Source organism: Martes martes (genome assembly GCF_963455335.1).
Source record: "Martes martes genome assembly, chromosome: 1".
Lineage (NCBI taxonomy): Eukaryota > Metazoa > Chordata > Mammalia > Carnivora > Mustelidae > Martes > Martes martes.
The window spans coordinates 201,978,961-201,991,179 of NC_137888.1; the positions used below are offsets into that span (position 1 = coordinate 201,978,961).

At 58.8% G+C, this 12,219-nt stretch overlaps 1 protein-coding gene across 1 annotated transcript; it reads left to right on the plus strand.

Moving 5' to 3' along the window:
* The first annotated feature begins 2,332 nt into the window (after positions 1-2,332).
* Positions 2,333-11,110, plus strand: GMIP (GEM interacting protein). Its single transcript, XM_080825549.1, has 20 exons — positions 2,333-2,460; positions 2,930-3,005; positions 3,118-3,175; positions 3,484-3,609; positions 3,692-3,756; positions 3,872-3,979; positions 4,406-4,486; positions 4,596-4,766; positions 4,856-4,993; positions 5,341-5,537; positions 5,854-5,960; positions 6,034-6,123; positions 6,713-6,790; positions 6,866-7,020; positions 7,242-7,430; positions 7,527-7,664; positions 7,766-7,962; positions 8,303-8,696; positions 10,102-10,165; positions 10,300-11,110. The coding sequence occupies exons 1-20, from the start codon at positions 2,354-2,356 to the stop codon at positions 10,674-10,676; spliced, it is 2,916 nt and encodes a 971-aa protein (XP_080681675.1). The 5' UTR covers positions 2,333-2,353; the 3' UTR covers positions 10,677-11,110.
* Positions 11,111-12,219: the final 1,109 nt, after the last annotated feature.

Here is a 12,219-nt window from a genome sequence, read left to right on the forward strand (position 1 = left end):
CCATCCTTCCTTTCAGAGGGCACGCACTCATTGCAACTCAGGAATTGTGAAGTAGGCAGCATGAAAGCAGTCATGGCTGTGGGAGATGTCTTGCCTTCTCAACAGCTAAGAACTTTAGAAAGCCAAGTTATAAACCTGTTTCTATTTATTTACTTATTTATTTATTTAGAGAGTATGGGTATGGGTAGGAGTATGGGTGGGAGAGGGAGAGAGCCTGAAGTGGGCCTCGATCCCAGGACACCGGGATATGACTTGAGCCGAAGGCGGATGCTTAACTGAGTGTTTAACCGGGTACCTAGTAAATCTGTCTTTATTTCAAACTAGAAGTTCCACTAGGGGTATGGGTGCAAATTTTTATGATTTGGACAAGCTGCGTGTGAGAATATGAAGCCTGGTATCCAGGCCCAGGCTAGAACACAAACTCTGCCTCCCTGCTGGTATCCGTGAGGGGCTCACCACCCTTTCGCATCTTTACTCCTTGGTCATCCTTAGCAGTCTGACTCTGTCCACCTTCCCCATCAGGAGGACTGTGACCCATAGCCCAAGGAAAGCCCTGGGTTCCAAAGCAGGAAAAGGTCAGGGACCATCAGTGAATGACTGCGCGCATCACATGGGCCGTGAGCACAGACCAAGGTGTACGGAAGTGTAAGGGTGCTGGAACCCACCAGGCAGAGGGACTGTTGTGATCACTTGGAATCCCTGAGACAGTTTGAGTCAACTGGGAAGCAAGAACTCTGAACTTGGGATTTGTTTGCTGGGAATGATTCTTGGGGTGCTCAGGGTGGAGATCTGTGACCCCTGTTCCTGAGAGAGGTGCTAGGGGCACTTTTGGCTCTACTGTAATGAGGGCTTCAAGAGTCTGATCCAGTTTCCAAGGTCACTGGGGCTGCCCTAGAGCACTGGGGGAACTTAAGATTCCACTGGAATAAGGCCTGCCATCAGGCCTCTCCACCAGGGGGCACCATGGACCCAGTGGAGCCAGTATGGGTTCAGAATACAAGAAGCCCCTGGGCTGGGAAGACTTAACGTCGTGGAGGATAGAAGATGCAGGGATAGGCGCCCCGGACATGAGTGTGCTGGGGCTTTGGAGCCGCGCAAAGATTTGGCGGGGATGGAGCCATGGGGTGTCCAGGTCTGGGATGGTCACACTGGAATCCCTGGCCCCACAGCATCTCCCGAGTCTCGGGCAGGGCGCGCAGTACGCGCTTCCGGGCCTCAGAGGCGTGGCCAATCGGCCGAGGTGTGGCTGGGGGCGGAGCCTATGCTGAGCAGGGGCGTGTTCGGTCGCGGGGCGTAGCTCCGCTGGGCGGGGCTACGCGGAACCCGGGCGGCGGTGGCGGCGGCGGCGGCCGCGGCAGGAAATCGGGGCAGAGCCCCGCCGGCGCGAGATCCCGCCCCAGTCCCGGACCCCGCCGAGAGATCCTCGGGCCGGGCCATGGACACAACAGAGCCGGGTAGGCAGTCCGGGATATGGGATGCGAGAGGGACCTCCCCCAACCGTACCCCACTTCCTAAATTGAGTGGTCTCGCCTGCCCTTTCCGTCCAGAGAACGAGGAAAGGAGTCCCAAATGGGAGGGACGCGAGCATCCTCCACTGTGGGGACTCCCAAACCGAGAGGGGCCCAGAACATCATTCCCTTTGGAGTCTTCACCCCGGATGCCTGGGGGAGGGGGCCCAGGAAGGGGAAGTGGCCGCTTCTGCTTCTGATATTTGTGATGGGGGCAGGGTGTCACGACCGCTGATGGAGAGGCCGACGCGGCAGAATCCCCACCCGGCTCCTCCATAATCAGGGGAGGGGGCATTGCTGATCTGGAGCCCACAGAAGGGGGGCTGTGGCAGAAGTGTGGCAAGGTCTGACTTGTATTTCCGGCTGTCTTTGTGTCTCTGCCGTGCATGTCTAGTGTCAGTCGGTCTTTATGTTCCTCTGGTTTCAGTCTGCCCATATGCGTTTGTGCCACAGGCTCTGTGCCGGTCTCTCCCACGTGTATTTCCATCTGTCTGGCCTGAGTTCCATGTGGTTCCATTGTCAAGCTGGCTCTCTCCCCAGGGACAGTGTGGCTGCATCTGGGGCATCTGTTTTGTCTCTTTGCTTCTGGGCCCATGTGTGTGTGGGTGTCTCTGTTCCTCCGAGCAGCTGTCCCAGTGTTGGGTTGTGCCTGAGTTCATCTGCCTGCCCTGAGTTGGCTTCACCTCAGGCAACACTGCCTCAGTCCTGACTTTGACACCAGCCCCCATCCTGGACTCTCTACAGGTCCAGAACACTTTCTGTCTCTCTCTTCCCAACCTCCAAATAGCTGGCTAAGGGCCATGGTGTCGGGGCCTCCGTGGGTGGAGGGAGGCTTTGATTGGCCCATGTATGACACTCCCCTCCCCCAGGGCTACCCCCGGCTCCAGAGAGCAGGAAGAGGTACAGTGACATCTTCCGGAGCCTGGATAACCTCGAGATCTCCCTGGGGAACGTGTGAGTCTGAGCCTGGGCCAGCCCCAAATCCCTAACCATTTAGGTGCATTAGGAACCTATAACATCTGGATCCACTTACCTAACCAGAGAAGTCTAAGATGGGTCCTTCCAAAACACCTGAAAAATCCCAAAATTCAGCCCCCAAATCCACTGGAAATCCCCCAAATGGTCCTAGGACCCCCATATATCCTTGTGACCACTTAAAACATTTGAGATCCTTATAATCCCACTCTGTGGACCCCAGATTCACCTGAGACCTTTCAAACTCAAGTCCCATTTAGAAAAAAAAAAGGAAAGAAAACAAACTCATCTAATCCCCCCCAGAACCACTCAGACCTCCCAGATACAAGGGATGTCCCAGAGGTGAAATCCAGGACCATCACTCACACTGCTCTGGGGGCCCCCCAACACCCTGTAAGCAATTCTGACCCGGTGGAGGGTGGCATCCTGACGCCCTTACCTCCCAGGACCCTTGAGATGCTGCCTGGAGACCCCGTGCTCTCAGGAGACCCAGAGTCTGACAAGACCCCCACAGCCAATGAGGTGAAGGGTGGGACCAAGGAGGCAGGGAGGAGGGGGTCTCCAGGGGGAGGGGCTCTAGGGGATTGAAGCCCCTCCCCCGCTTGCTCCTGAATGCTGTCTCCCTCCCCCTCAGACCAGTGAAACCAGCCTTTGGAGTCGCCCCTCCACAGAGGGTCCGGTGCCCCTTACAGGTAGGGGACTTTGAGGCCGGGGAAGTGGGGGCAGAAAGGAGTCCTTCCTTCAGCTAGGCATCAGCCCCTGCCTGTTCTACACACCAGGGACACGGCAGTACACACAACAGAGCTGAGCCCCTGCCCTCAGGGAGCCCCAGGCTCGGTGGAGAATGGGTGTAAAATTGCAACTGGACAAGATCATAAAGGGCTGTTTTGGGGAGCCATAGGGTATAGAATAGGGGTCACTGGTCTGGTCAGTCTTGGGGCTCAGGGAAAGCTGCCACAGGTCAGGGTTCAGAGGTCAGAAGTCCAACCTCCTGCCCCAGGGGAGGAGCTGGACTTGCGGCTCATTCGGACCACGGGCGGCGTGGATGCAGCTCTGGAGTATGCCAAGACCTGGAGCCGCTATGCCAAGGAGCTGCTGGCCTGGACAGAGAAGAGAGCCAGCCTTGGTGAGGGCCCCTTCTGCCTGACTCCAGGCCCCAGGCAGTGCCCACATCCTGCCCAACTCAGACCCCTGCTGTCTCCCCACAGAGCTGGAGTTTGCCAAAAGCATCATGAAGATCGCCGAGGCTGGCAAGGTGTCAATCCACCAGCAGGTAGCCATGACCAGACCCCTGCCCCGGGGTCTGAGCCCTCCAGAACCCCAGCCCTGACCCCCTAGATCCTCAGCATCCTCCAGTGCCAATCCTACCCCCACCCCCGCCCCCTCAGAACCACATGCCACTGCAGTACATCTACACCCTGTTTCTGGAACACGACCTCAGCCTGGGAGCCCTGGCCATGGAGACAGTGGCCCAGCAGAAAAGAGATTACTACCAGGTGAGGGGGCCCTCCTGCCCCAACTATCCCATTCACACCTCCCCAGGAGGAAGGCACTTAGCATCAGTGCCATTTCGCTGATGAGGAAGCTGAGGCCCAGGGATGCTGAGGAACTTGCCCAAGGTTACCCAGCAGAGATTCAAACCAGGCTTCCTGTGCAATTGCAAAACTGCTTCTGTTCCTTTGCAGGGTTTGGGGGGGGGGGGTGAGGGGGGATGGGGCAAGGTACGGAGTGTTCCCAGGAAGAGGGCTTTGGCATCTCTGGGTCCAGGCTTTAGAAAGGATGAGGTGGAGAGCCGGTGGAGGTGGGGGAGAGTGCAGACCCCCAAGAGGGTCCAGAGGATGAAAGGCACGTGGTAGAGGGGAGCAGAAAGACCAGGTGTGGCCCTGAGGCAGCCTCCCCCCACAATCTGTCCTCCTTGCCAGCCCCTGGCAGCCAAACGAACTGAGATTGAGAAGTGGCGGAAAGAGTTTAAGGAGCAGTGGACGAAAGAGCAGAAGCGGATGGTGAGGGCTTGGCGGGGTGGGTGGGTTCACACCTGCTGGGCTGGCAGAGGAGACCAAGAGGTGCTGATCCGTCCCCTTCTGTCCCTGCCCCCACCCCCCACGGCCCCAGAATGACGCAGTGCAGGCGCTGCGGAGGGCCCAGCTCCAGTATGTACAGCGCAGCGAGGACCTGTGGGTTCGCTCCCAGGCGTCCCCCGAGGACCCGGCACCCCAGGCCTCCCCAGGGCCCAGCAAACAGCAGGAGCGGCGGCGGCGATCTCGAGAGGAGGCCCAGGCCAAGGTGGGGACCTACCCCTGCGCCCCCGCCAGAGCTGCAGCTCACCCCGCCCCACACTCTGTCCCACATGTGCCCTGGCCTGGTCTCCCCAGGTGCAGGAGGCCATGGCGCTATACCAGATGTGCGTCCGCGAGGCCAACGCGCGGCAGCAAGACCTAGAGGCCGCCAAACAGCGTATTGTGTCGCACGTGCGCAAGCTGGTGCTGCAGGGGGACGAAGTGCTGAGGCGGGTGAGACCCTTTCCCACTGCCACCCCCCATTCTCCTTTGGCCCCAGTTGAAAGCCCTCTGTCCCTAACCCATCCCCAGGGCCTAGGACTCCTTCTCCCTAGGCGGCCAGTTTCCACCCTCAGTCCCTGACCACACGTCAGCCTCGGCGCCACCCGCATGGGGTCCTGTCTCCCTCTTCCCCCTCCTCCAGGTCAGGCTCTGACCACGACCCCCCAGCTGCTACTCATTGCTCGCCCCACCCCCAAACCCTGGCCGCAATGGCGACTCTAAAGGTCAGGCTCCGCCCCCTCTGACTGCAGTTGGTGCTCCCCTCCCCCGCCCCGCGTCTCCCTCACCCCCCACCGCAGGTGACCCTGGGACTGTTCAGGCTCCGAGGGGCGCAGGCAGAGCGGGGCCCCCGCGCCTTCTCCGCCCTGGCCGAGTGCTGCGAGCCCTTCGAGCCCGGCCAGCGCTACCAGGAGTTCGTGAGGGTGCTGCAGCCCGAGGCCCCGCCACCCCCTCCACCTGCCTTCTCCTTCCAGGAGTTCGTGCCCAGTGCGCACAGGTGGGCCTCCCTCGGGGACCAGGGTCAGGAATGAGCCCCAGAGACAGTTGCAGGCTGTTGGCACCACAGGTTGAGTACTTGGGGGTCAGAAAACTCAAAGCCTCAGTTCTTGGATTTGGTTGCCAAAGCACTTTTGGGGGTGGGTATTCCAGTTCTGGGAGAGGCTGAACTTTAGAGTCACTGAACTGGGTGCTCACTGGTGTCAAGGCTTCCAGATACAAGTGATTCGAGTTGGGTCCTCCTAGATGCAATGCACAGGTGATGTCATCCCAGGGCAGTTTCCTGGTCACCAGAGCCCTCAAACCTCTCCTTTCAGCTCTCCCCTGGACACAAGAAAGAAGCTCTCCTGCCCCCCACCACCACGGCTGGATGAAAGTGCCTCGGAGGCAGGCCCGTGGGAGGACGCAGGCACAGGCTGGCAGGGTGAGCACAGTGAGAGGGGGGCACGAGTGGTGCCGGGGCAGGGATCCATCCTAATTGACCTATTCCCTCCTAGGAACTCCAGGCCGGACTCCTGGTGGCGATGCGGACAGTGTGGGTGGTGGCAGCGAGTCCCGGTCCCTCGACTCTCCCACTTCCAGCCCAGGTGGGGCTAGGAGCTGGCCCTAACCCGTTCCCTACCTCTAACCCTCCTCCAGTCCCCAGTCCCCGACCAGACTCTGACTCTCCATCTCTAACCTTTCACTTGACCTTTGACTTACCTGCATCCCTGACCTATTTTCTTTTTTTTTTTTTTAAGATTTTATTTATTTATTTGTCAGAGAGAGAGAGAGAGAGCGAGCACAGGCAGACAGAGTGACAGGCAGAGGCTGAGGGAGAAGCAGGCTCCCTGCCGGGCAAGGAGTCCAATGTGGGACGAGATCCCAGGATGCTGGGATCATGACCTGAGCCGAAGGCAGCTGCTCAACCAACTGAGCCACCCAGGCGTCCCATCTGACCTATTTTCCTCACGCTCTGATCCATTCTCTTGAGCCACCTTCTGAACCACCCCCCAGATTGCTGACCCGTTCTCCAACCCCCAGTCACTCACCTGACTTCCCTCCTGACCTCTGACCCTTTCCCCAAGGGCATCTGTGGGTGGTTCTGGAAAGCCTAAAAACCAGGAATATCTCCTTAGCCCTGGAGCTTCCCCACAACCCCTGTGACCCCCGACCTCTGTGACCCTCTGACTCCAGGCTCTGGCACAAGGCGATTGGTGAAGGTCTCATCCACAGGCACCGAATCCTCAGATGACTTTGAAGAGCGAGACCCTGGTAAGGCTGGAAGCAAATGGGGTATGGTGAGGGGTGGGGGGTGGACCAGACACCCCTGACCCTGTGTCCCCGCAGACCTGGTAGATGGGCTGGAGAACGGCCTAGGAAGCCCCTTCAGGAAGTGGACGCTGTCCAATGCGGCCCAGACCCATCGGCTGCGGCGGCTCCGGGGCCCAGCCAAGTGCCGCGAGTGTGACGCCTTCATGGTCAGCGGGACCGAGTGCGAGGAGGTGTGGCCTGGGCCCATCAACCAATGACCTCTTCTGACCCCAGTGACCTCCCTGACCCCAGGCACTTCCCTGACCTGAAATCCCTATGTCCCTTCTGCCATTAGGACATGCCCTGATATAATGATGTCCTATGAGTCTCCCCCACTCCCCAGAGGATCCCTATGACCTCCCTTCCCCTGATGATCCCTGATGATCTCCCAACCCTGTGACCTTCCCTTCAGTGCTTTCTGACCTGCCACAAGCGCTGCCTGGAGACTCTACTGATCCTCTGTGGACATAGGCGGCTCCCAGCCCGGACCCCCCTCTTTGGGGTTGACTTCCTGCAGCTGCCCAGGGACTTCCCGGAGCAGGTGCCCTTTGTGATCACCAAGTGCACAGCCGAGATAGAACAGCGTGCCCTGGGTGTGCAGGTGCTGCCCTGATTCTTGACCACCCCCAGTAGTGACCCAGCACTCCTGACGGCCAGTTGGTAAGCCGGATGTTTCTCTCCTACCCCTGCCCTACAGGGCATTTACCGGGTCAGTGGGTCCCGGGTCCGCGTGGAGCGGCTGTGCCAGGCTTTTGAGAATGGTCGAGCATTGGTGGACATGTCAGGAAACTCTCCTCATGATGTCTCAAGTGTTCTCAAGAGATTCCTCCAGGAGGTGGGTACTCAGCGGCTCGGGGGTAGGGGCCGGGCGGGCTCAGTCTGAGGACCCTCTGCAGCCCACCCACACCCATGTCCCTCCCGCCATTCCACCCCCAGCTCACTGACCCCGTGGTCCCCTTCCACCTCTACGACGCCTTCATCTCTCTGGCTAAGACCCTGCATGCAGACCCGGGGCACGACCCTGGGACCCCCAGCCCCAGCCCTGAGGTTATCCGCTCGCTGAAGACCCTCTTGGTGCAGCTGCCTGACTCTAACTACAGCACCCTGCGGCACCTGGTGGCCCATCTGTTCAGGTGTGCACTGTCCCCGACCTTGAAATGTGACTTCTGACTCAAGGCACAGATCTGTGACCCTGTCCGTGGACGTAACTACTGACCTCTGGGACTGACCCCTGATGCTGACTTCTGATCTTTGCATGTGTTTTCTGAGCTCTGAATTTTAATACATGACTCCAGACTTTGGGTGCCGACCCCAAACTCCACTGCCAGGCAGGTAGCTGCTGGTCTCAAACAATGACTGGGACCACTTACCCATGACTGGGGCGGGTTGCCATGAGCCTGGACTACGGCTCCTCTCTGACAGCCAGTGACCACATATTCCGCGCTCTGATCTTTTTCCTCATACGATCCCCAGGGTGGCTGCACAGTTTGAGGAAAACAAGATGTCTGCCAACAACCTGGGCATTGTGTTTGGCCCAACACTGCTGCGGCCACCGGATGGTCCAGGGACAGCTGGGGCCGGCCCTGTCACCTGCCTACTAGACTCTGGGCACCAGGCCCAGCTCGTCGAGTTCCTCATTGTATACTACGAGCAAATCTTTGGGATGGACGACCTCCCCGTGGCCACTGAGCCCCTGCCCCAAGACCCCAGTCCAGCCCCCGGACCCCTCCTAAACAACAACCCCCAGCCACCACCCTCTGACCTTGCTCCAGATCCCCTGCCCCCAGTCCTAGCATCAGACCCCGACCCATCAGACCCTGAGCCCCATGGTACCTTGGAGAAGCATCCTGAGGCCACACCTCCTGAGGTAGGAACCCACTGGGCCCACAGACATGGGGAGGGCCTTCTTTCCATTTAATCTTCTCACTCTCCCATCTTCCTTCCTTCACTTCGCCTTTAAACTTTTCTCTTTCATTTAGGGAGAGAGGGCTCTCCCTAAAAGTGAGGAAGGGAGTGGTGGGTGATAACAATGGAAGTAATAATGGAGGAATGACAGGGTACAGCTCTGCAGAATTACTAACATAGGTGATCATTTATTCCTGCAACAGAATATTTCTTGAACATATACTATGTACCAAGCACTGTTGTAGCAGGCATTACAAATACATCAGTGAGTAAATTATTCAGAGACCCCATCCTTTTGGTGACTGCATTCTACTGGGAAAGAAACCAACAACAAATAAGAAATATGGTATAATGTCAGTTCGTAGGACATTACAAGGTGACAAGTACTATGGAGAAGAAAAGAAAGGGTAGTGCAAGGTAAGAGACATGGAGGGGCACCAAGGAGAGGTGGAGAGCAGTGTGTAGCAGTAAATAGGATGCTGTGGCCAGGTCTCCTGGAAAAGGTAGATTTGAGCAAAGACTGGAAAGATGTGGGGGAGGATTGAGCCAGGTGGAGATCTGGGGACGGGGGTTCTGAAGGGAATAGCCAGTGCAAAGGCCCTGAGGTGACAGCATGCCTGGTGTGTTTAAGGTGCAGCCCCAAGCTGTAATGAATTAGTGAAGAGAAGGTGGTAGAAAGTGAGGCCAAAGAGGGGTCTGTGGAATGCCATGCACCGCGCACCTAGTATGTATGGGCATTTTATATGCTTCCTATTATCATCACCACAGACCTGAGAGGTAGATACTGTTAGTGAAAACCATTTACAGATGAGACTCCTACTGGTGGCTTCCCTGTCCCTCAGATCCTGCTACACACATCATTCCCGAGAGCCTGCACCTCCCCCGCACAGTGGCCCAGAGCTGGCAAAGGGGCTGTCAGTGAGCGCTGGGTCTCGGAGCCATGGAATGGCTCAAAAAGTGCTCAGGACATGTAGAAAGAACTCCAGCTGCTCTTAGCATTTAGCTAAAGGATCACCTGAAGGATATACAGATACATTGAAAAGCAGGTGTGCAGAGTTGCTGAGCAGAGCAGGGCGGAGACAGGTAGGTGACCTGCTACTCATGCGGACATGGCTAAGTCACTCCCTGGGCTGGCTGGCTGGCTGCTGAATGAGGGTGTTCCTTCCCTCATGGAGCCCATAGCTGAGATTAGTAATACTGCTCTTCATAAGGGGATGAGCAGGATTACTATAAAGGGCATCGTCACCCCAGATACCAAAACTGCCAAAGACCTTTTACATATCCAGGAACAAACCCTCAGCTCTCCAAGAATCTCAAAGAACTGGGATTTTATTGTTGGGGTTTTGGTCTTGGGTTTGTTCCTACAGATTCCAACTCCACAAAGTGACCAGAGAGACATGGTTGAGGACACCAGAGAGGAGGGAGGGGAAGGTAAGTATGTTTGGGGGGGGGCAGCCCAGGAGTTATAGGGGTGTTCTTGCCTGGGGTGGCTTGGCTGAGAGATGACTCCCAGGAGATATCCAGAGGACTTAGGGGTCCTCAGCAATGACCATGCCATCCCGCAGTGTCCAGACAAGGTCCAGAGGACTCACTGCTGGGGACACAATCCCGTGGCCACTTCAGCCGTCAGCCAGTGAAATATCCCCGGGGCGGCGTGCGGCCTGTCACCCACCAGCTGTCCAGCTTGGCCCAGGTAGCTTCCAAATTGAGCGAAGAGACCCCTGTTGCATCAGTGACCCGAGGGAGTTTGCGGAGGCGGGGACCTGGCCCTGTCGCCTCCTCCTCGCCTGAGGGCAGCCCTCTGCGCCGCACCCCACTGCCCAAGCATTTTGAGATCACCCAGGAGACAGCCCGGCTCCTGTCCAAGCTACACAATGAAGCTGTGCCCAAAGCCACCTGTTGTCCAGACCCTCAACCTGAGGAAGTCGAGGACCATCTCTGACCATCCCAGCATTCTGACTGAGGACTAAAGGACTGAGAGGGTGTTCAGTGTTGGGGGGTGGGGTGGGGGAGTCTGGAGAGTTCCTGTAAGGAAAGACTACATGGCCTGGGGGACTAAAACCCTTGTTGGGACAATATACCAGGATTCCCCCGACTAGACACAGGTCACTGCCCATTAGGGCCACTCAGGTTCAGAGGTGAGTTGGGGTCAGTACTCAGGGTCAATACAAGTCCTGGGATCCTTGGTGTCCACCGTAGTCTGACTCCTGAACAGGGCTGCCTTTTGCTACTTTGGTTGTGGCCAGTCCCCCACTTCTGCCTACTTCCTTAGCTGACCTCGGGTGACCAGCTCTTGGAAGGTGTGGGCAGCCCAGTCTCGACATCCTGGTGGTACCCGGGGTCTGATGACCTGGGAATAAACTGGGTCCCTCATACCCTTGAGTGTCTTTCTTTGCCAGGCGAGGCTGATGGGAGAGATAGGTGAGGGCCGCATCCTTTGGCCCCGTTTAACCCACCAGAGGAACCAAGGCCCCCTTTCATTCCCAAATATCCTTGAGCACCTACAGGTAGTACTGGCTGGGCCAGGACACCAGGCTGAGTCACACCCGCCCGGCCCTCCCGGAGCTCCACGTCCCCGATCCGGGCCTGCATAATCAAACAAATATAACAAAGTGCAGATAACCGGGACAATGGAGCTGTGTGCTCTGGGCCGTGGGAGCCCGGGGCCGGCACAAGCCGGGGCCGGGCAGGGGGCTGCGGGGCCGGGGGCGGAGGGCGCGGGGGCGGGATTTCGAGAAACTTAAGTGCAGCTCGAGGGTCAGCTGGGGCAGGAGAGGTCCGAGGGGTACCGCAGGCCGCAGCGCGGGGCATCTCAGTGCTGGAGAAGCGGAGGCGGGGCGGGGGTCCCGGCGGTGGGAGCCCAGTCGGATCAGGGCGTGGCTTGGAACTCGGCGACGGATTGGATGCCAGGGAGCGGGCGGGGTGGGGCCGGGCGGGGGCGCGGACCCTGAGACCACCCGGAGCTTCGCCCAGGCTGCCCGAGGTCACCGCGGGAATTCTGGTGCAGTGAGTGACTCAGCCCCCGGAAGGCTCGAAACTGCGTGCGTGTGAGGTGGGCGAGGACGGGGGCGGGGGTCCCGCGCCGGAAGTGGAAAGGGGCAACCGAGAGGCCGGGAGGAAATGGGGGGGGGGGGCTGCGGTTCCGGGAGACCTTGTCCTTACCGCGGCTGCGGAGGCGGGGCTCCCCCAGGTGGCGGAGACGGGGCGGGGCTCCCGTAGGTGGCGGGGGCGGGGCGCCGCACCCAGGCAGGGGCAGGGACGGGACCACGCCTCCCGTGCCCTCTCTGCTGCCCGCGCCCAGTGCACCCGGACGCTCCTCCGCTCCTGCGGTGGACTCCAGGCTATGGGTCTGGGGCCTACCCCGACCCTCTGGGAGGCCGCCCGGTCTGCGGCGTGACAGGCGGCCCAGGTGAGGCGGTTACTGACGGTGGTGGGTGGGCGCGGGTCCCGGGGAGGGTGCGGCACGTGCCTATGGGGCCTGAGCA